Source organism: Astyanax mexicanus, chromosome 2, assembly GCF_023375975.1.
Source record: "Astyanax mexicanus isolate ESR-SI-001 chromosome 2, AstMex3_surface, whole genome shotgun sequence".
In the NCBI taxonomy this organism is placed as follows: domain Eukaryota; kingdom Metazoa; phylum Chordata; class Actinopteri; order Characiformes; family Acestrorhamphidae; genus Astyanax; species Astyanax mexicanus.
The window spans coordinates 12,438,180-12,459,571 of record NC_064409.1 but is presented as its reverse complement, the minus strand read 5'-3'; the positions used below and the strand labels follow the sequence as shown (position 1 = coordinate 12,459,571).

Below are 21,392 nucleotides of genomic sequence, written 5' to 3'. Positions count from 1 at the left end.
GAAAAATATAAGTGAGGTGGAAAATCAATATGTTCATTTTGTTGCATAGTAATTATGCAAACAGATATTCCCCATACTGAAGATAAATCCCCTCACTTTTACTTATTACATTCTGAAATTATGAATATTATAATATAATATATGCCAGCAGAAATGCAATTATCATTAAAAATTAAGATTTTTTTTCTTGTTTTTGCATAGATGAACAGCAAGAAAAATTAAACAACTTGTAAGTTTATATTTTTAAGTTTAAGTTTTTATGTATTATTATGTATTATTTTACCCCCCCCCCCCCCTTTTCTCTAAAGTTTCATGTATGTGATGTATGCACTGTCATTACAGAACTGTGCATCACCTTAACGGTACACCTTTATAGGATGCATTATTTGTTAAAAAATACTATATAAAAGTTACTAGCGTTCCAGTCCTGTTTTAAAAACAGGACATTTTTTTATTACTTCTGCCTATGACACACAGCCTCTCAGCATAATCTGCTTTCACACACACATGGATGTACTATTTAACACCTAGTACTTCATGCAAACAATTTCCACTAGGTCAATATCTCTCTGTAAATCTGAAAGAATTAGTACTAAACTAAAAACAACTTACCTTAATATTAAAAGGTTGAAACGACTGACTCTTACTCTACAAATATGTAATGGATATGCGTAAAAGCAGTGTCACAGCATCTGTGTAATGAGTAGAGATATACAGGGGTTGAACAATGAAACTGAAACACCTGGTTTTATAACACAATAATTTGGCTCTTGATACATCACAAAGACTTGCTGTCTTGGTCACAGATGCGCCAGCAAGACGTGCACCAACAATTTGTCCTCTGGTATGTCACCCATAATGTTGTGTGCATTGCAATATTTTGAGCAAAACTGTGCTCTTACCCTGATAACTGAACCTTCACACTCTGCTCTTACTGGTGCAGTGTGCAATTAATGAAGATTGGCCACCAGGCTGGTCCAATTTAGCCATGCAACCTCCCACACTAAAACGACAGGTGTTTCAGTTTCTTTGTCCAACCCCTGTAGATATACATTTAAAATGTTAAATACTGTTTAATGTGGTGGTAAGGGGTATTTGTCTGAAATACCGTCAGGGGCATCAGCAAATAAATTTGAAAAAAAATATTTCCCAACAAGATTAAATTTCCAGATTTTCCAGGACTTATGGGAAACCCTGGCTAAAGCTTTCAATATATCCACAGTGACACACTGTATTTATTTATTTTGAGTATGAAACTACATTTTGACTCGCAGTGACTCATGATGAGTATGTGTAATCAGTCACTCACAAACACACCTGTAGCACAAAACTGTAGAAATGAGACGACAGAGTGTTCCGTATGAAACAGACCATGTTTACTTCACTGATTAAGAGAAATAAATATCTGCAGTAGAAAGAGTTAAATGGTCAATTCAGTCGACAGCTTCAACTGTGTCAGTGTTCCACAGAGGCGAGGTTTACGACACACCAGGCATTCCATGCATCTACAGACAGACACACACTCTCGCACTCACTTACATACAAACATACGTACACACACTTCTCCAGTCACAATCAACTGCAAAAAAATTATCACAATATTAATCAACATAAACTGTCAGTTAAAAAAAACAAAACAAAAAAAACAACACAGTTGTCTGTTGAATCTAAAACCTCTGAAATGTTTCTTCATGTGTACAAACGCTGGAAAAAAGGTGTTGGTCCTATACAGCCGTTCTATTTTTTCTTTTATCGTTGTTCCTGTATGTTTCCACAACTCTGTATTTTTTTTTTTTATTATTTTCCTCTTCTGAACAAAGTCAAGCACAAACGGGACACAGTGGGACTCCAACATGCCACACTGAGATACCATACCATTATTCACAGAAGAATCAAAATGTAACTTAGGAAAATTCTCTTAATACTGTTAATGCAACTAACTCGTCTTCACAACCTCACTAAGCATAGCGCAACGAGGCTCTGTACAGTCTGATCTCCGCTATATTTCTCCGTAAATATCTCTCTCTCTCACACACTCTCTTTCTCACGGACTCACTCTCTCTCTCTCACAATCCAAAGCTAAATAGGAGATCTGGTAGAATTTTATCATTTTCATTTTTGTACAGTCACTGAAGATGCATTAGGATAATTAGCTCTTGAAAAAAGAAATAAAAACATCATAAAATCATAACAAGCACTTCAGTCCAAGCAGAAGAAGAAAAAAAAAATGAAAAGGAGAACAAGAAGGAAGAAGCTAGGTCTGGTCTTCAGTCTTTCTTTTTTTTTTTTTTTGTCTTTTTTTCCCCTGGCAGAGGTCACATTGACTACTGGTGGTCCAGTGTTTTCGATCCCCTCTCTCACAGCTTGTTTCTCCGCCCCTCTTTTCACGGTTTTGCTCTACGATGTCCATGACGTCGACCGGAAGTGTAACGCCAATCACAAATCTCCATCAGCAGACTCTAAACATTTAAACCAGCTTCAGATCACATGACCGAAGAGAACGTGTCCACGGCTCACTGAAAGTCCAGAAGTAGGGGGACTTTCTTTAGAACACAGGGTCATCTGAAATTTTAAGGTGAGGTTTGGAGACTGGAATGGAGTGGGCAGTTTTTACGTACAACTTCCATAATATCTGTGTATAGTCTGAAAAGTCTGTAGGAATGAAGCTTCTCTACATAAAATCACCATGAGTTCAAAATGAGGGCAAAGAAAATAAAAGGAAAACAAATCTTAAAGGCATTGCATCTCTGTAAAACCATCGCAACAACAAGCGACATCTTTAAAGTCAACATTTTGGACAGAAATATTCAGAACTATTAAAAAAAAAAAAAAGAAATAAAGAAATGAACTCCTTGAGGGCAGTACTGCACTAACATGTCCGCAACAACCAGGAGGGTCGCCTGAGAGTGGGGAAGGTATTAAAAGGAGACAGTAGTCGATTAGCAGCAAAACAAAACAAGCCCACGGACCTCTTCAATAAATATACACACTCACACGAATATACACACACAACCCTTCTCCTCACACAACAAGGGAACCAGAGGAGGTGGATCAGGGCGTGGTGTTGGTGTGTTGTTTCATCACTGAGACTGGCTGCATGCTGGACACAGGAGGATGGGGGGGGGGGGGGAGAGATGAGCTGACCAGTCCCCTTCACCCACCGTTCACATCCACACACAAACACACTCTCTCTATAGCATGGGGAGGGAGGCTAGTCAGTTAGTCTACACAAGACAGTCACTGAGCAGAAGCCAACATCCTGATCCATTGTGTGCTTATGTCTGTGTGAGTGAGTGTGTGTGCATGTTTGTGTGTGTGTGTGTATGTGTGTGCTTGTGCGAGTGTGTTCATGAGAGTGAGTGCATAGATGAGCGTAGCTTAGAACAGCATACTCTGTCTTCTGCTCTTGCTGTTTCCTGTGAAAACACACACACAAACAAAAATTCATTAATAAGTCGATGAAAGGTCGCCAGCATTTTCTAAATTAATCAGATTCAGACTCTAATAGAAGGAAATGACACCCCCTTCTGGACAACCAGAGTAGTGCAGAATAGAATACGAGTTCATCTTAAATATTGTACTTTGCACATTATCAGTGCTTGGCAAAATATTTTGACATGTATGAATGTTAGGATTAAAGAGCTCCTTATATCTGGGCTGTAAAATTTACAATAAATACAATAAATAATGTAAGTTAATGCTTTTTAATGCTACTGTGTTAATTAAAACATCTCTAAATCTCTCTAAATCAGAGTTTAGTATTTACAGTAAGGGCTGGACAATACTTTAATATGATTATATACTATAATAAAAAATGTTTTGTTATAGTGCTATCATTTTTAAACTCATTTACAATAGCTCATTACTTATTATTTACAGAATCTGCCACCGTTTGACATTCATTCCAGTGTTTTAGAAGTTTGTAGGTACATACATCTATGTGTGTGTTCTTGGCAGTTTTCGTGTTTTGTGTTTTTATTCTTCATATCAATATCAGAATAATACAATTATTTTACTTAATTGTGTGTGACTCAAATTGTAAAATATATTGTGAAATAGATTTTAGCCATATTGTTCAAGTTAAATTCCTCCTCTTACTGACCTGTCTCTGGGTAGGAAGAGTTCCTGTAGCCAGGGTCCCTCTGAAGCTGCACCTCTTTCAGTGTGAATATAGATATACCTGCCGGACCAAATCACAATGTATCAAAGAGCGAGGCTGTAAATGGCGCATTATTGATATGAGTGTGTTTATTTATGTTCAACTCACTCTCAGGCAGTGTGTGCACTCGCATGCCCAGACTCTTGAAGTAGGAGTGTTTCATTGAATCATCGGCAGAAATTCGCTTCTTGGACTCATACTAGGTGGGAAAAAACAAAGAACAAAGTGAGAAGGACATTTAAAGAACCAGGAAACGCGTGAATGGCTGATCTGAGAGCGTGTGATGAAACTGCTGTTATTCTGTGTGGCAAGAGAACTGAACTGAACTGAACCTGTGTACCTACCTTAAGAAAAGACAATAACAATTCAATTCCTTCAGTGTCCAGCCTATAAGAGAGATGAGAGAAAGAAAGAGAGAGAGAGAGAAAGAAAGAGAGAGAGAGAGAGAGAGAGAAAGAAAGAGAGAGAGAAAGAGAAAACAAGTGTGGTGACAAATTAGAGTGGCAAATGAGAGGAAGGAAGAGGAAAGCTCAAAAATTCCACAGGATATCCTGACTTACTGGCACAATCACACATGCTCACATACATAGGTCATGGTCACTAACAGCAGGCAGTTTAAAAAGGTAAAAAAGCAGTTCTTTTTTTTCCCTAATATAATCAAAGTGAATAAATAATAATAATGAATAAAAAGAAACGTACTAAGTCAAAAAATTTGGAATATTAAAAGTACAGATGTGAACTTTTCTCCCCCACAAAAAAAATAAAAAAACCTGGTGTATATTTATGCCAATAAAACATACTGCATATACATTCACACAGATCTTCACATAAGCATACCTAGGGGCGTGGTTGATGAAGGGCTGTGGTTTGTATTTGGGAAAGTTGTAGGATTTGAACTCCTCAATAGATGAGATGCCTGGCCAATTCTCTTCTGTGGGCGTACCTAAAAGACAAAATCACAACATAATTTTAATTTAATTTAATGTAATTTGCTGTTAGAGTAGACTCCCTCAGTAACTGGTAGCAGCATTATCTGCTAGTATCTTAGGACTGAGTTTAGGGAATGTACACATTCTACTGACCACATAGGAAAATACATATTTGCAATTAGTTTCAGTGATGTAAAAAAGTCAATCATATTAAACAATGTTTTTGTTAGCATACAGGTTACTATTTAATGATGAATGAACATGCAGAAATGCACCAAAATATGCCATTATACCAATATGCCATTGTCCTATTCTGGCAATACTTATCTACAGGGACTAGACAGGCATAAATGTGTGCATACATGTGTATTAGTAATGAATGCAACTTTAAGTAGCTGAATACATTCATTAGATGGGTGTCTACAAACATCTGAACATTTATATTCCCACACAGGTTTTATTTATACTGCGTATATAATTTGTTTCTTAATCTTCAAATTTGTTTAAACCTCTCTACCTTTGTCAAATCAAACTTCTTTGGTTTTCTTCTTGACTTGGTATACTATTTGCTTTACACTGTGTGTGTGTGTGTGTATGAGAGCATCACAAGGTTGTTTTTAGAGGAGTATTTGTTTTTAGAGCAGGTGAAAAACACCTTCAGCTCTAAATGGCACATGACATCATCTAGAAGCTGAATTTGTGTGCACACTGTAACGTCTGGAGATGAAGTGTGCATTTCATCATGAAGGCTCTATGACCTAGTTTAGCTGTGGATACAATGAGCTTGTGTTTTATTTTCCAGTGTGTGCTTACCCAGTAACCTGAAGATGAGATGCAGTTCATCTTCCACTGTGGAGCCTGGAAACAGTGGCCGTCCGGCAGCCATCTCGTAGAATATACAACCTACACCCCTGCACAGAGATATATATGGGTCACACACTCATTATAGATTGTAATATGCCATGTTTTCATCTATCACTAGTCATAGCAGGAAAATATCGTGTAAGTTAGCATCAACAGGAGGTGCAAGGTTTTATGTCCAGTACACTGCATGAATGTACACATACAACTGCTATTCTAAAGTCAATTTCCAAAGGAGCACAGGCCCACATACTTACCACATGTCGATCTGTGTGGAGTACTCTGAGGATCCCAAGAGTACATCTGGAGGCCTATACCACAATGTCACCACCTCATTTGAATACGTTTTAGTGGGGACCGATTTGGCCCGGGCCAGACCTGCAATACAAAAAGAAATAAAACAGTTTAAATATTCGCAATAGGCAATAAAAATAAAATTGTAACAACTAGTTAATAAGGAAAAGGCTGTAGTACAGGAGTCACAGTTTGATGCATACATTCATTTAAATAATAAAAGATACAGACTATTAAAGAAACTGGCATGTGCCACCCAGAAACCATAAGCTGCTATTTGTTGGATTTGCATTGTATTGTGGAAACCCACCCCTTTGTGTTCCTTCACCTCTTTCTCGTTTTCTCTCTTCCCATCACTGCCACATGTACTGAGTGGCAGTGTGTTATATTTAGGTTATATTTATTCTTTATATCTGTATAATAAAATCTACCATGAGGTCCAAACTGCAGCGCAAACTGAACTGTGACGTTTTTATTATTTTTTTAAATTATGAATGAACCATAGCCTAAGAAGATACACTTTCATCAGTGAGCCTTAAATGGAGCCATGAATGCAGCATACCAAAGTCAGCTAGTTTGAGCTCTCCTCTTTCGTTAATGAGCAGATTCTGTGGTTTTAGGTCTCTGTGAAGAACCTTGCGCCTGTGGCAATATGCCAGCCCTCGTAAGATCTGAAACAGGAAAATCTGGAACCAAACAAAAAACATCAGGTATTTATATAGTTTGGATTCAAAGCTACAATAAAGAAGCTTTAAGTGGACGATGCTCTTGATTTAGTTGGTGAGGCATGGGTTAGAGCTGGCAGCTGTAGTTGTGTGATCAGAATTACAGTACAGTTTATTTATCAAACCCTACATAAACACAAAGCATGAAAAACTACATGTTCTTGTTCTTACAACCACACAGATATTTGTTTTTATTATGCACAAGCAAGGAGGTGTGTGGGTGTATGTGTAGGTGGTTGGTACCTTGACATTGTGCATGCTCATGATGTTCCCACAGTCATCCATGTACTGCTTCAGGTCCTTATCCTGTGAAGAAAAAAAACGAATGCATTTAAGTGAAACAAAACTTCAAAGACATGGATGGAGGATTAAAGAACGGAAGGTCAAGAGGCTCTTACCAGGTACTCAAAGACAAGCGTGAGGGATTTGTCCGTGTGGACGATATCATGGAGAGTAACAATGTTCGCATGCTTCAGGTCCTTCAGTAACGACACTAAAAAAAGAAAAGAAAATCTTTACTTGTGCTGTACACAAGCTATTGGAGACAATATAAAGTGATTTTCATCAATAATATAAGAAGTTTTGACCAGAGGAGAATAAATCATGTGTCGTTAGTCATTCGATAGATCACTAATTAATATGAAGCTACTATGAGACCAGCTGTAAAAAGCACTATACAAAAAAAATAGCTTTGATTTGGTGCATTTGCTTAGTGGTGTTAGCTTGCTTGCACTTGCTTGCATGAGAAATCTACAGAATGGAGCTTTTTCTTTTCTTTTACCATGGTAAGGCTTAAAATTGATGCTAGATAAAATGTAAGTGTAAAAAAAAAAAAGAAGAAACTTTAAAATTGAAAAAAGGTTTGTTACCCTCTCTGATGGCAGTGCATGGCGCCCCTTCTTCATGCTCTAATCGAATCTCCTTCAAAGCCACCAGGTTGTCCGTCAGTTTGCTCCGTCCTTTAAAGACTGTGGCGTATGTTCCCTAAAGACAAAGACTTTTAAGTACAGGCTACCACAACACAATCAAGTTAAGATTTTAAGATATATTCAATTAAATAACTGAATGCAAAGCAATCATATACAGTTATGTGAAAAATGTGAACTCCCAATAAAAAAAACATTTTGGACTTTGAGCATTGTTATTGCTCAAATATATAACAGTATTAAATGATGGAGAAATATATAACTAAACAAACCTGGAGAAATTACTTTGAAACATAAGTTGTAAAATGCAATGAACAAAAAATGTTTATGTGTTTAGTTATATAAGCTTCCATATGGTGTCCTAATTTTTACACATAAATGTTTAAACATTCAAAATAGGTTTTATCAGTTCAGTAACTCCATTTAAATCTCCTACCTCTCCAAGCTTATCCAGTTTGATGTAGGTCTCCAGTTTTCCAAAGCCAATTTCTGACTACAAGGAGAAAAACAGAGAGAAAGAGAGCAGAATCGTAAATAATAAGATACAGCTTTAGATATTGTTGCTGTTAAACAAGTCAGCACTGGTTGAACAGATCTTATCACACAGCTATGTGTTTAGATTGTGTTTTATGACCTGATTGCCTGATATCTGCAGCCAACTTAACTTCCCAAACATTAACCAGGGCATTAATCATACACGCAAACGTCAACGCACAAGTGTCCAAACTAGGAGGGAGCACCAGAGGGCGCCCAAACTAAAAACATGAACAGATGCACACTGCTCCTTCTTTCTCAGTTTCTCATACAGGCACACACCAGCACACACACACACTACAGGGGTGGGGTGGGAACGACAGAGACGGATGACGGCCAAGAACAATGGATGCCAAGAAAACGCAGACACCAGAGTAGGGAGCCTTTCACATGCAAAACCTGCTAGGTACACAAAGAACAGTGTGAGAGTGTGGATAGGAACCACGCTGAACTAGAACATACTGCTCTCATTTACTCTGCTGTTACATGCCCTGTGGTAGCTCTGTAGGTAAAATTCAATGAGCAGGATTGAAAGAGAAAGTATTTCCCACTGCAAGCAATCAAACAATCAAAGTCTTAATAGGTTTATCCTCTTTGCACATAGAAGATAAAATAGTGTTTTGTGGACCAGTCCTTCTTTTTACCTCAATTTTTTACAATCTTTTAAAAAAGGGCAAAAGGACCAAAATCATTTAGAAACTTTATTTTTTTAAGAAAATAGTCTTGACAAGCGATGCGTAAATAAGAGTGCTTTTTTAAATTTAATAAATAAATATAATAAATAAATATTTTTTTATTTCTATTCTTATTTCTATTCTGCATTAAAAAAAGCATAGCCAATTAAATCTGAAGTATGTGATTTGCTTTGTTTGCTTTGTTATAGTTTTTAAAACAACAACAAAAAAAAACAGCAATAAATAATGTCTATGCTGAAACAATGTATTATTCTGACCTACAATTAGTTTAATTGTGTAATAATAAAAAATAAAACAGGCCAAACACTATTTGATGTCTACTAAATTACCTACTCCAGCTTTAACTTTACAATTTTTTATCTTTCTTATAGCTTTATTCAGTATTTGGTAAAAAAAAATATTAATAATAATTCAGTGTTGGGCATAGTTTCTCAGACTACTCCTCCTCTTTAACAGTCCACAAATCACAATGTTTCATCTGACAATACTCCATTTCAAATCAGCTGAAGTCTCGGAGGCACAATAGAAAGTATAAATATTAATGAGACCGTTGGCGGTCCCCCACAGGCCTAGAGAAATTTCACTGTGAAGTACAAAGACATGATCAAAATCCTCATCTCTCAGCTCTAAGACATTTCATGCATAAATCGAGCAAGTTATTAAACAGGTATGATTTTGAAGAAGATACCAAAAACACTGTTCGAGACATTGTGAAGCCTGAAGGACAGCCTTAATAAGACTTTATATGAAAAAACTTATATTCTTACACACATTGTTAAAAAAGCAAGCATTTTCTCTTTAAAACCAAGCACAAAGTTTTCATTCCTCAAACATCTGACCATCCTGACCTAGATGGAACTTTTTATTAGGTCATGTATTTCATGATTACAGAATGGCAAGAAGAAGCCCAACTTGGTCCACAGGCTAATTTATTTTGTGCATGTGCATGAAGTGAATGAAGCAGATGAAGTAAGTCACTGTCTCTATTTATTTACACAAATACATATACATACACAGCTCTACAATATTAATAAGTAATAAAGCAATGTACTGAGAGCATACTGAAGTGGGGTGGGGGCTGGGGAAGAAAACAAAGAACCTGTACCCTTGGTAATTAGGGTTTAAACCAAGGGATGAACTGTGGTTGTTAGGAGGTGGTGCATGTGGAAATTATGTGCTCTGTTTGAGAGGAGCCAGACCAGATGTCTCGTACACTATGCCCAGGCATGACCTCAACTAGGTAAGCTGGCCAGTTATCGGCAGAGGCTGTAGCATAAACCATTCTGCCTCTGTGCCAGTGTAAAAAGCCCTCCAGGCTGAGATGAACTACCTGGGACGAATTCTGGGGTTTGGGGCTTCTAATACCCTAGGAGGACACCCTTACCAGCAGTGGGTTATTTGGATGCACCGCAGAGGTTGGGCGGTAGCTTAAAAAAATATAAAAAAAAAATAAAAAAATGTCACACTGGCTGGGTCAAAGAATTCCCTTGGGTTCACATGATCATTAAGAATGACAAATTTAGTAAAATCTTCCACCACCACAAGCTCTGCAGAGTGCCCAGCAGCCTGAACTGAAGACGTCTCTGCAGGATACCGATCAGCATAGGCAATGAGCACTGTTACTTGAGCTCGTTAGTGGGGTCAGAATCCTGTTTCTTTTTGGTTAGAAGAAGTCATCTGACCACTGAGCTGTATACTTGTATAATATATTAAGTGGCCTGTGGGTGGTAGTGATGACGTGGTAGTGTTTGCTATTGACTTATTTTTTATATGTTGTGGTAGGCCCCTGGGGTAGGGGGCGTGACCACTGTGACCCAGAAGGAGGAAGCACACAGAGAACACAGACACGGGGAGTAAATGAACTCAAAACGCACCCTTTATTTCAAATGCCCTCCACCACACCCAAAAACAAACTTAAACAACCATAACTCGGCCCAATGGGGCTCTAGAGTCCGTAGAATTACTTTAGTGGTTTTTAAAGGTCCGGGCGGCCTCAGCTCACTCCTCCCAAGTCCAAGTCTCTCTCGAGTGTGAGCTGAGGCAGAGTTTTTATGCCTGTCTCAACTGGCGGCTCAATCAGCCCTCATGCGGGCCAGCCGAGACAGGCATGGCTTTGCGCTCTGGCGTGGGGCGGACCCACAACTCCCCCGCCTCCTCACGCCACAGTCCCTCCCCCTAAGCTTCCAGCCACCAGGGTCGAAGGTGAGGCGTGACCTGGTGACTGGAGCGAACGAAGAGAGGCAGGGTGAGGAGAGCGGGGGACGCCGTTCGTTCGCTAGGGCCCCCCTCTCCAGAAAGGGGCCCGGGGAGATGGCAGCCCACCTCCCAGCCTCTGAGCCAAAGGCTCGCGCCGCGGTAGGAGGAGCGGCGGCTTTGGGCGCCGTGACAGGCGTAGCAGCGGCTCGTGGCACCGGGACGGGTGGAGCGGCTGCTCGTGGCACCGGGACGGGTGGAGCGGCTGCTCGTGGCACCGGGACGGGTGGAGCGGCTGCTCGTGGCACCGGGACGGGTGGAGCGGCTGCTCGTGGCACCGGGACGGGTGGAGCGGCTGCTCGTGGCACCGGGACGGGTGGAGCGGCTGCTCGTGGCACCGGGACGGGTGGAGCGGCGGCTCGTGGCACCGGGACGGGTGGAGCGGCGGCTCTTGGCACCGGAACGGGTGGAGCGGCGGCTCTTGGCACCGGAACGGGTGGAGCGGCGGCTCGTTGCACCGGAACGGGTGGAGCGGCAGCTCTTCGTGGGCAGGCTCGCGGGGCCGGGCTGGGAGCAGCGGCGGCTCTCTGTAGCGCCCAGGCAGGCGACTGAGCGATGGCTCGCGGGGCCGGGCTGGGAGCGGCGGTGGCTCTCTGTAGCGCCAGGGCAGGAGGCTGAGCGGCGGCTCGCGGGGCCGGGCTGGGAGCAGCGGCGGCTCTCTGTAGCGCCCAGGCAGGCGTCTGAGCGGAGGCTCGCGGGGCCGGGCTGGGAGCAGCGGCGGCTCTCTGTAGCCCCAGGGCAGGAGGCTGAGCGGTGGCTCGCGGGCCCGGGCTGGGAGCAGCGGCGGCTCTCTGTAGCCCCAGGGCAGGAGGCTGAGCGGTGGCTCGCGGGGCCGGGCTGGGAGCAGCGGCGGCTCTCTGTAGCTCCGGGGCTGGATGAGCGGCGGCTCTCGGTAGCTCCGGGGCTGGATGAGCGGCGGCTCTCGGTAGCTCCGGGGCTGGATGAGCGGCGGCTCTCGGTAGCTCCGGGGCTGGATGAGCGGCGGCTCTCGGTAGCTCCGGGGCTGGATGAGCGGCGGCTCTCGGTAGCTCCGGGGCTGGATGAGCGGCGGCTCTCGGTAGCTCCGGGGCTGGATGAGCGGCGGCTCTCGGTAGCTCCGGGGCTGGATGAGCGGCGGCTCTCGGTAGCTCCGGGGCTGGATGAGCGGCGGCTCTCGGTAGCTCCGGGGCTGGATGAGCGGCGGCTCTCGGTAGCGCGGCGGCTGGCTCGGCCTCGCTCTTGTCAGGGCCGTTCTCCCCCCTCCACGACTCCGACTCGGCCGCTGAAGAGTTTCGCGGGAGAGGCGGGGCGGAGTCGGACTGTGGCCCGGGCAGAGAGGCGCGGAACTCGTCCTCCTCCTCCGGGCCGACGCAGCAGCAGCAGAAGTCCGGGCCGGTGTGAGCACACTCGGCCTCCCGGTGTCTGGGGCTCGGACACCACTCGCACCAGCCGAGTTCGGGACGAGGCGCCCACTGCTGCTGCAGCCGCCTCTCGCTGGCGTCCTCCCACCGCTGACGGAGCCACTCCGGCAGGAGAGAGGAGAAAGGGAAATCCTCAGCGTCACCGCTGCAGAGCGGTGGAGAGTAGCAGGGGGCGGGCTCTGGCTCGAGGAGTATGGAGGCGAAGGGGAATTCCCCGGCGTCACACCAGCGAGGCGGTGAGTAGCCGGGGGCGGGCCTCCCCTTTTTTCTCCCGCGAGGCATTATAATAATTTTTTTTTTTTTTTTTTTTTTTTCTTAGAAAAAAAACAAAACGAAACTCAGGTGTGGCTTCGGGCGGCCAAACAAAGGCACGCCTTGAGTCCACCACAGCCCCGTGCCGTGCTCAACTCCGCGGCTTCCTTCCAACCAGGTCACTGGACCCCGCCCAAAAGGGGCGGTGCACGCATTCTCCACCACTGTGGTAGGCCCCTGGGGTAGGGGGCGTGACCACTGTGACCCAGAAGGAGGAAGCACACAGAGAACACAGACACGGGGAGTAAATGAACTCAAAACGCACCCTTTATTTCAAATGCCCTCCACCACACCCAAAAACAAACTTAAACAACCATAACTCGGCCCAATGGGGCTCTAGAGTCCGTAGAATTACTTTAGTGGTTTTTAAAGGTCCGGGCGGCCTCAGCTCACTCCTCCCAAGTCCAAGTCTCTCTCGAGTGTGAGCTGAGGCAGAGTTTTTATGCCTGTCTCAACTGGCGGCTCAATCAGCCCTCATGCGGGCCAGCCGAGACAGGCATGGCTTTGCGCTCTGGCGTGGGGCGGACCCACAACTCCCCCGCCTCCTCACGCCACAATGTATTAGCTATAGAAAGCTAGCTCAAGTTCAGCTAGGCTTCATGGGTAAATGTATCTGCATGCTCATATAGAGCACACAAGCAGTGTTAAGATATTTGCTTTGAAGGTACTCTCAGCTAGTTCCACTATATTGAGGAAAACTAGTCATATACAAAGTAATGGGAGGGCGATAACTGACAGATATCTATCCACGTTTATTTAAAGGGATGCAGGGGCTCCCAATTCATGATCTTAATTGTTCTGACAGATGCCTCTACCAAATATGGGACCACTGGTGCTTCTATGACTGTGAGCATTTAGCCTAGTTTACGTACCAACTGAATGTTAAAGAGAACCACTTCACTTTTGGATGTACTATTTTAGCTCATAATTTCAGATATCGAAGACATTTGCTTAAATATTGAGGCTCTTTTATATTCAATTTACTTATAAAAATAAATATGGCAGTTTAAAATGTTGTATCCATCACTGCCATAATAATACTTTCTGACAACAAATATGGTGTTAGTGGGAAAGGTCATGATAAATTGTTTACAAGAAAAACAAGAACTGCTGCCATTTTACAATACCAAAATTCTCTACACAAATCTGTTAAAAAAATACAGAAATAAAGATAACAAATATGCAAGTTTCAAATAGTGAGAAAATATTTCATGTGTGTGTAAATAGTTTTGTTTAAGACTCACAAAATACACATAGTATAGTCTTGTTCAAAATATGTTGTAGGATAATTGTATTTAAAGCAGCAGCATTACAGATTAATTTTACCATCTGATACATATTATAATCCAGTGTATCTGAATGAACTCTCATATTTATTATGATTCCAGCTGAAGTAAGACAGTCACTCTTCATTCAGGAAAACTCCCAAGTAACAACTGTTGAGGTAAATCTGAAAGGAGATTAACCGCCGCCTTTTCTTTTTTTTTTCCTTTTGAGTCAGTGAGCATTATCACAATCTTGAGAAATCATAGCTTCTCCGCTTTAGACTGCGCAACACTAGTAGTGAGTCATGTGAAAACTAGAACAAGATAGTAAAAGCTGCCTTATTGAGTAAGAGAAACTACAGCAAGAAGAGCATCAGCAGCACCAGTAACACACAGTGAAGGTACAGGTTAATAGAGGCATGACTCATACTCGTGCCACTGGTTTCACATAAAACCCTTTTGGCCCCTTTTGTAAAATCCGAGATTTGCTCTGACAGATGCACCATAGTCTATGATTTGTGGGTTGCTATGCAACTTAAACTGCAGCACTCTGCTCAGTCACAGAGTGAAATTAAAACCAGCAGAACAATTTTTTTTCTATCACTAGTTTTGTGCAAAAATATATGCCACCAGTAAGGGATCCTTGTTTATTTAAAAAGTAATGAACCAGGTTTAAGAACAGGGATAAAAGACATTACAGAGGCAAAATGGATATTTACATACTTAAACAGTAAATGTGTCAGTGTCATACACAGTGTGTTTCTGTTAACACTAAAAATGTTAACAAATTGTTGCAAAAAGTTGCAAATTGTATTGTGTATCTACCACTTACATACCAAAGGTCATAAGACAGGAACTAGTACTGTGTTCTGTGACTTTTGCTATGTTCCACATTGCACTTACCTATTGGATATGTATATGATTCCCTAATCTGTTCCTTGACGAAGCACTTCATCATCATTTTAAATACTGCTATTCCCATGACTTGGCATGTCGGTGTATTTATTGCATATTACATTTGGTTATTGAATACATTTTCACCTGAACTAAGATCATCAGCTTTTAAGTAAAATAGTCCTTTATCACCTTCTCTTTGGCTTTAGACTTTAGCTCTCATTCTCATAACTACATATTTGAGTAGTGATGTCAAAGCATTTAAAGAATGGTTCAAAGTAATATTAAAACTCTACAGAAATATTATGGAATTTTCACTGGGAAAATAAAGCATTTTCTTAAACTATATTTAAAAAATGCATACAAACCAGTATGTCTAAATGACTGGACACTCTGAATGTCTGATAGTAAATACATATGATATTGTATTCATGACTGTGCAGCTGTAACCCAATACTGATATCTGTAGACTGTGGTAGTGCACACAAATACTTACCAGTGATGCTCTGCGTGACCGGCGGCTGAGAGGCTGATCGAATGGGGGGCTGCTCAGCTGCAGCTTCTCCAAGTAACCATCAGGAATTCGAATATCAGCAGGTAGAGACAGGCGCTTATTTAGATCCTAAGAGACACACACGCAAACACACAAGATAAATACCAGCATTCCTTTGTTTGTAAACTAGAGCCATAAGCAGGATTCATGAAAAGCGATCAACAGTTCAGGGCTCATCACATTCATTTCTAAGTCCATGTTATGCATAAGGAAATTAGGGTCGTGACCATGGAATCACAACTACTGACAAACTTTCAGGAAAAAAACACCCACATGTACATGTTTTACACATTTTCAGAAACATGTGCTTCATGTCATGCTCTGAAAATATCTTCAATAAAAAGCATGCAGTTACACAAGCTGAACAGCAGAGGGCGAACACTTCAACTACTATAGCTGAAGCAGAGACTCCTAAGGAAGACCAGCAGACCTAATTAAAGAGATAAAAACTCTGATGGAATTAAATGCATTTCCATTAGGATCATGCGGTGCCAGTTTCAGAGAAGATAACTATCTTAGGACTTGTTGACAATGGGAAATCAAGTGAAGTTATGTCATTTTCTGTTTCTTTCCCTGTGCCAGTGAGCGAGTGAGTGATGCAACATGAATCTTGTTGGTCTTTCTTAAAATATTGTGACTTATCGTTTTTCACAATCATAAAATATGGACATGAGCTCAATTATTTTTGCTGAACTAGATACTGACCGTTGTATTAGACAGCAAGGGAAGCCTACTACAGTCAATTTAAAACATTTTTTATTTATTTATATTTTATTTTACATATTCTAAATATATTTAATTTCTTTTTTTTTTATTAAAACAGTATTATTTTTTTGGCACATTAATGGTTTAAATGGTTTAACATTTATTTTAATTTTAGTAAATGTGACAGGTCTAGAATTTAGTTTTCCTACACTGTGTCAAAATTCCACAATAAATTAGTAATATTTTAATAAGGAAAATATTTAATAAAATAAAACTGAAAAAAAAAAAATTGAAAACCTACATTTTCAGTTAATTGTGTGTATGTTCAAATTGTTGTTTTTTACTACTTAAAATCACTGTGCAGTACACACAGTAAACTAAAAAGAGGTCTTATGGTAAACTGGTAAACCCATTTCTGGACCTAATCTGTCTTTTTAATGTGACATATCTGACATTCATCTGAACAGGTTCACGCTCCTAAACAGACAAGAATACACAGTGATTTTGCCTTCTTCTCAGCATATCTGGAAATTTATAATGAACACTGACTTGATATAAAAGAACGTAAAAGCATATATTAAACTGGCTTAGATTGGAACAGAAAATGTCTCATTCAGTGTTTTCTGCTATTCAACAATGTCGGATTTGGACTGCTTTAACCTGCTGTGAACATATCCCTAATCTTAGCAGCACAGAATAACTCACCTCCATAGATATGCGCCGATGCGTCCTAGTCCGCAGACATACTCCAGTGGGCGACTGCACCTCATCTGAAGACGTTCCTGATGCCTGGTCACTCTCTCCATCTGATCCCATCTTTAGGTTCTCATGGACTATATCTGTACAGAGACAGTATGGAAATCCAATATTATCATATAATAATAAAATGATATAATTAGTGATTATATAATTATTGATTTTCAATTTACTTTTAAAAGCATAATAACACTATAGCCAACATCTTCTACTGTGATTTATTCTGATCTCAAAAGCAGTGAATGTACTCACTTCAAGGTTTATTCCAGAAATGTGAATATTATTTGAATTATTACAATTTATACAGTCAGCCTTTCTGTTCAGTAGAACTAAAATCCATGCAGTTTGTCAGCAGTGCCTTTCAGCTTTCTCACTGAGTTTGAGTTTGTGAGTGATGGAAAAAAGCAAACATACTTCCTCCCTAACCTCACTGGTCTAGTGAAAGACCTTATTCATGCTTCTGTATTACTCAAACACACATTCAAATGTGAGCATGTTTACAGTTACACACACAGCACATTTATTGCACTACAAGACCAGGAGAGTTGCAGGTAATGCTATTAATTCTTTTCATAATAAAACATATAGCTCAAAAAGCTATATTCTTAGTGGTACATTATATGATCAATACCATTCATAGGGACAGAATCTGTATGCTAAAGCACTTTATGAAGGGGTGTTTTCTGTCTCTGGTTTGTGTATTTATATACAGTGTTTAATCATGTCCTTAGACTCCCACTATCCCTCTCTCTCTTACATAAAAGTATGATCCTGCTTATCGGCCCTGGCCAAAGGGACAAATTATGATGTAATCTTTAGAATCCTAGCAACTCTGTACAGCCTACACACACACAGTACAAACCAGAAGGCAGGGATTAAGAGAAGGCTAACCTGTTCAACCTGCTGTGTGTTTTATTGTGTGGGATTGAGGGGGGGTTAGTATGAATGAGTAAACAAAGTGCTGCCGATTTAATAAGTCAAGATTTAGAGTAAGGGGGATGATACAGCAAAAATGCTCCGCGCGGATTACACAAGGGACAGTGTCCGTTTAGCACAGCATGATGAAAAGAGATGTTTTTCTCCTGACATTAACGTGCATTTCCCAACTGACTATTATCATCTAGATATACTTTGACTTGACTCTGTTTACACTAGAATGGGTTCCTGGCAACTAACTTAGATCCAATTTTATTTTTTCTCGTAAAAACAAAAAAACAAAAAAACAAAAACGTCTTGTTATACCTCCTGTAAACAGAAGTATCTCAACAAAATTGTCCTGCTCAGGGGGTCCGAACAGTTTAGAGTAATGGTGGAAGATCACAGTGGGACAATAGATAACCAACCAGATAGGTACACGCTTTTCCAGAAAGGGTAGCAGCTGTACAAAGCATCATAGCATCTTGGTTTTGCACCAGATCCATAAGAAATGCTATGTAAATTCTATATAGTCCCACTCTGACATTATCCTCTAGAGGTGCTTATTTCTGGACGGAGGGATGACCACTTTAGGAATTTCAGATCAATCCACAAATCTACAATGTTCACATGTCCCTGAAGGCTTGAACTACCTGGAAATGCTACATTCTGCAGGGCGTTATATCTCCAGAGCCAGGAACAACCACCCCTGTCCTAGTTCACACTTATAGCTACCCCAGTTTGTTTCAGAAAAATTCTTGGTTAACAAGCACATCTTAAATGGGCTTGAGAAGAATTCTCTTGAAAGTTTGCACAATTTGCCTGATGTGCTGTATTGCAAAAGTAAACATAATTACACAAACACTAATCCAATATGAAACATTAAAACAACAACATCCATAAGCCAGGCATACTCAGGATACCCACACAACATTGATAGTGCGGTCTCATAATTTATTGCGCAACTGACATTATGTCATCATATAGGACAGGGAGTGAAAGGTGTGCTCTCTTTAATTGTGGGCTGTAGTTTTATAGAGGGCTGTTTCAGGGAGAGGCTTTCTGCTCCCCACAGTCCCCCCCACAGTGAAATATACCCAGCCTTTCATCTGACTAAGGAAGTAAAGAGTGCCTAACCTCAGGGCCAACAATTACAGCATCCAGCTGCCCTCTACTCTCCTGTTACCCCCAGAGGGGAAGGGAGGAGACGGGAGTGGAGTGGAAAGGAAAATACAAGAAAAGAGACAAGCCCAGGACCATAAAGCTTCTCAATGGGAAGCGTTCACATAACAGTTCTGCACACAGTCACATCAATGCAGGCAATTACTGAGAACAGACTGAGAGAAATGGAAGGGAGCTGGAACTTATTTTATGATGCTACAAGTTTAGCTGTCTAGTAGAGGTGTGCCAAAAAATCGATTCACATAAGAATCTTGATTCTCATTTACTACGATTCAGAATCGATTTAAAATGTCCCAAAATCGATTCTGAGGGGCGGGTTTTGGACTGATTTTGGGCTGGGTATTTTTGTTGGACCTGGCAACCCGCTTGTCCCTTCAAACCGAGGTCTTCCAGACCCACACAGAGCGTAGTAGGTGTTTGAGAATCACCGGTAAGATGGCAGAACAAGCACTATATTACCTTAGATTAACGTGTAGTTTTAATGTTTTATGGCAGAATGCTTCATAACAAGCATAAAAAAGATCGCTAGTAGTTAGTTTCAGTAACTGTTAGCTAGCTAACAAGCTAACTTTCCAGTTCCACCTTAAATAACGCTACAGGTGGCTGCGGGCTGCAGCATTTAAGGCGGAACGGAAAAATAACAATAAGCTAATCAGAGCTCATTTCAGCTCCTCATCACAGAGGAATTAAGGAATGGACAATATGAATTAATTTCTCCACCTCCTGCCCCCTTTCTGAAGAAATACAACGACCTTAAATTAACTAGTTAATCAGCAGCTGCTCCTGAACTTTAGCGCTCCACTGCTATCATCACATCAGCCCAGCAGCGTCACCTACACACCACCGCTAGTAGCCTGGTAATAAAGCAGTGTTATTTATTATTTATTTATTGTTCATTAACGTCATTGTGATATCCCAGTGATTCCTCTGTCACTGAGGACCCACATTCCTGCACATTTTATTGTTTTTGTAACACATTACTTGCTCCAGGACCAGTGTATATTATGGAGGGTTTTTTTTTCAATAAGATTCATAAGCCAGAAGCAGAAATTTTTATAATTCAAATCGTTTTGAATCAAAAATCGATTTTGAATCGAATCGTGGCCCCCAAAATCGGAATCGAATCGAATCGTGAGATAGTAATCGATTCCCACCCCTACTGTCTAGTGCATTTCCCTGACTGTGCTTAGTGAGCTAAAGCATGATAACAAAACAAAGTGAGTGCCGTGTGTTACTCTGTAGTTTTATATAGGTGCCAGCCAACCTCATACACACTGGAATACTTTAAGACAAATATAAGATAATATATTATTTTTAATAATCAAAAACACCATCATAGGCATAAAATATCGAAGTAATTCAAAACAGCGTAAAATCTATTAATCAGTATCAACCCATTTCAATTCAAAGGTTAGCTGAAATCAGATGAATTTGAACCCAAATACAACCCCGGTAAAGAATTATGGATAATAATAATAAAAATTTTTCCCTCTGCTTGGCCTAAATAATTCAGCGTTACTGACTGCCACAATTTTGTATCTTGATTTATTATAGTGTTACTTAAAGCCAGAAAGTTGCCATTTGAAATTACTTGAGTTTTGTGTCATGTCGGTGATCTGCTTTTTTTTCTACAAAATTAAACAACTGAATGAACATCCTCCGAGGCCGGTGAATTTATTTATTTTTTTGCCAGGGGTTGTATGATCTAATATTTAACTAATTTAGTCGATATTATTAATGCCCTCTGAGTGTCAAAAATTGAAGTAAAATACAATATTGGATATATAGAACTATATAGCTGGAATATATTTGATGAAATTGTACCAGGCAGTAAAGAAGCAAAAAACTATTTATATTCCACAAGTCACTGAACATCCTTGCACATGTGCACACTTTTACACCACCGCAGAAACCCTGATTTGGATTCGGCTTGCAATTTCCTTTTTATTTATTAATTTCTTTTTTTTTTTTTTTTTTACAAAATGCGATTCAAATTTAGCCAAAGCTACTTGTAATAGGTGTAATAATAACTCC

The 21,392-nt window shown here is 40.7% G+C and overlaps 1 protein-coding gene across 3 annotated transcripts in view; it reads right to left on the bottom strand.

Moving 5' to 3' along the window:
* Positions 1-1,354: 1,354 nt before the first annotated feature.
* Positions 1,355-21,392, bottom strand: part of cdk17 (cyclin-dependent kinase 17) — a 65,562-nt gene continuing 45,524 nt past the window's right edge. For all 3 annotated transcript variants that reach the window (XM_049473355.1, XM_049473354.1, XM_007232260.4), the window contains 14 exons: positions 17,211-17,344; positions 15,744-15,869; positions 8,331-8,387; positions 7,838-7,952; positions 7,367-7,461; positions 7,212-7,274; positions 6,806-6,929; positions 6,207-6,327; positions 5,902-5,999; positions 4,997-5,102; positions 4,504-4,546; positions 4,268-4,358; positions 4,103-4,180; positions 1,355-3,416 (listed from right to left, as the gene is read on the bottom strand). In XM_049473355.1, coding sequence (XP_049329312.1) covers positions 3,379-3,416; positions 4,103-4,180; positions 4,268-4,358; positions 4,504-4,546; positions 4,997-5,102; positions 5,902-5,999; positions 6,207-6,327; positions 6,806-6,929; positions 7,212-7,274; positions 7,367-7,461; positions 7,838-7,952; positions 8,331-8,387; positions 15,744-15,869; positions 17,211-17,344 — 1,289 coding nt within the window. In that variant the 3' untranslated portion in view covers positions 1,355-3,378. The remainder of the gene's footprint in view (positions 3,417-4,102; positions 4,181-4,267; positions 4,359-4,503; positions 4,547-4,996; positions 5,103-5,901; positions 6,000-6,206; positions 6,328-6,805; positions 6,930-7,211; positions 7,275-7,366; positions 7,462-7,837; positions 7,953-8,330; positions 8,388-15,743; positions 15,870-17,210; positions 17,345-21,392) is intronic.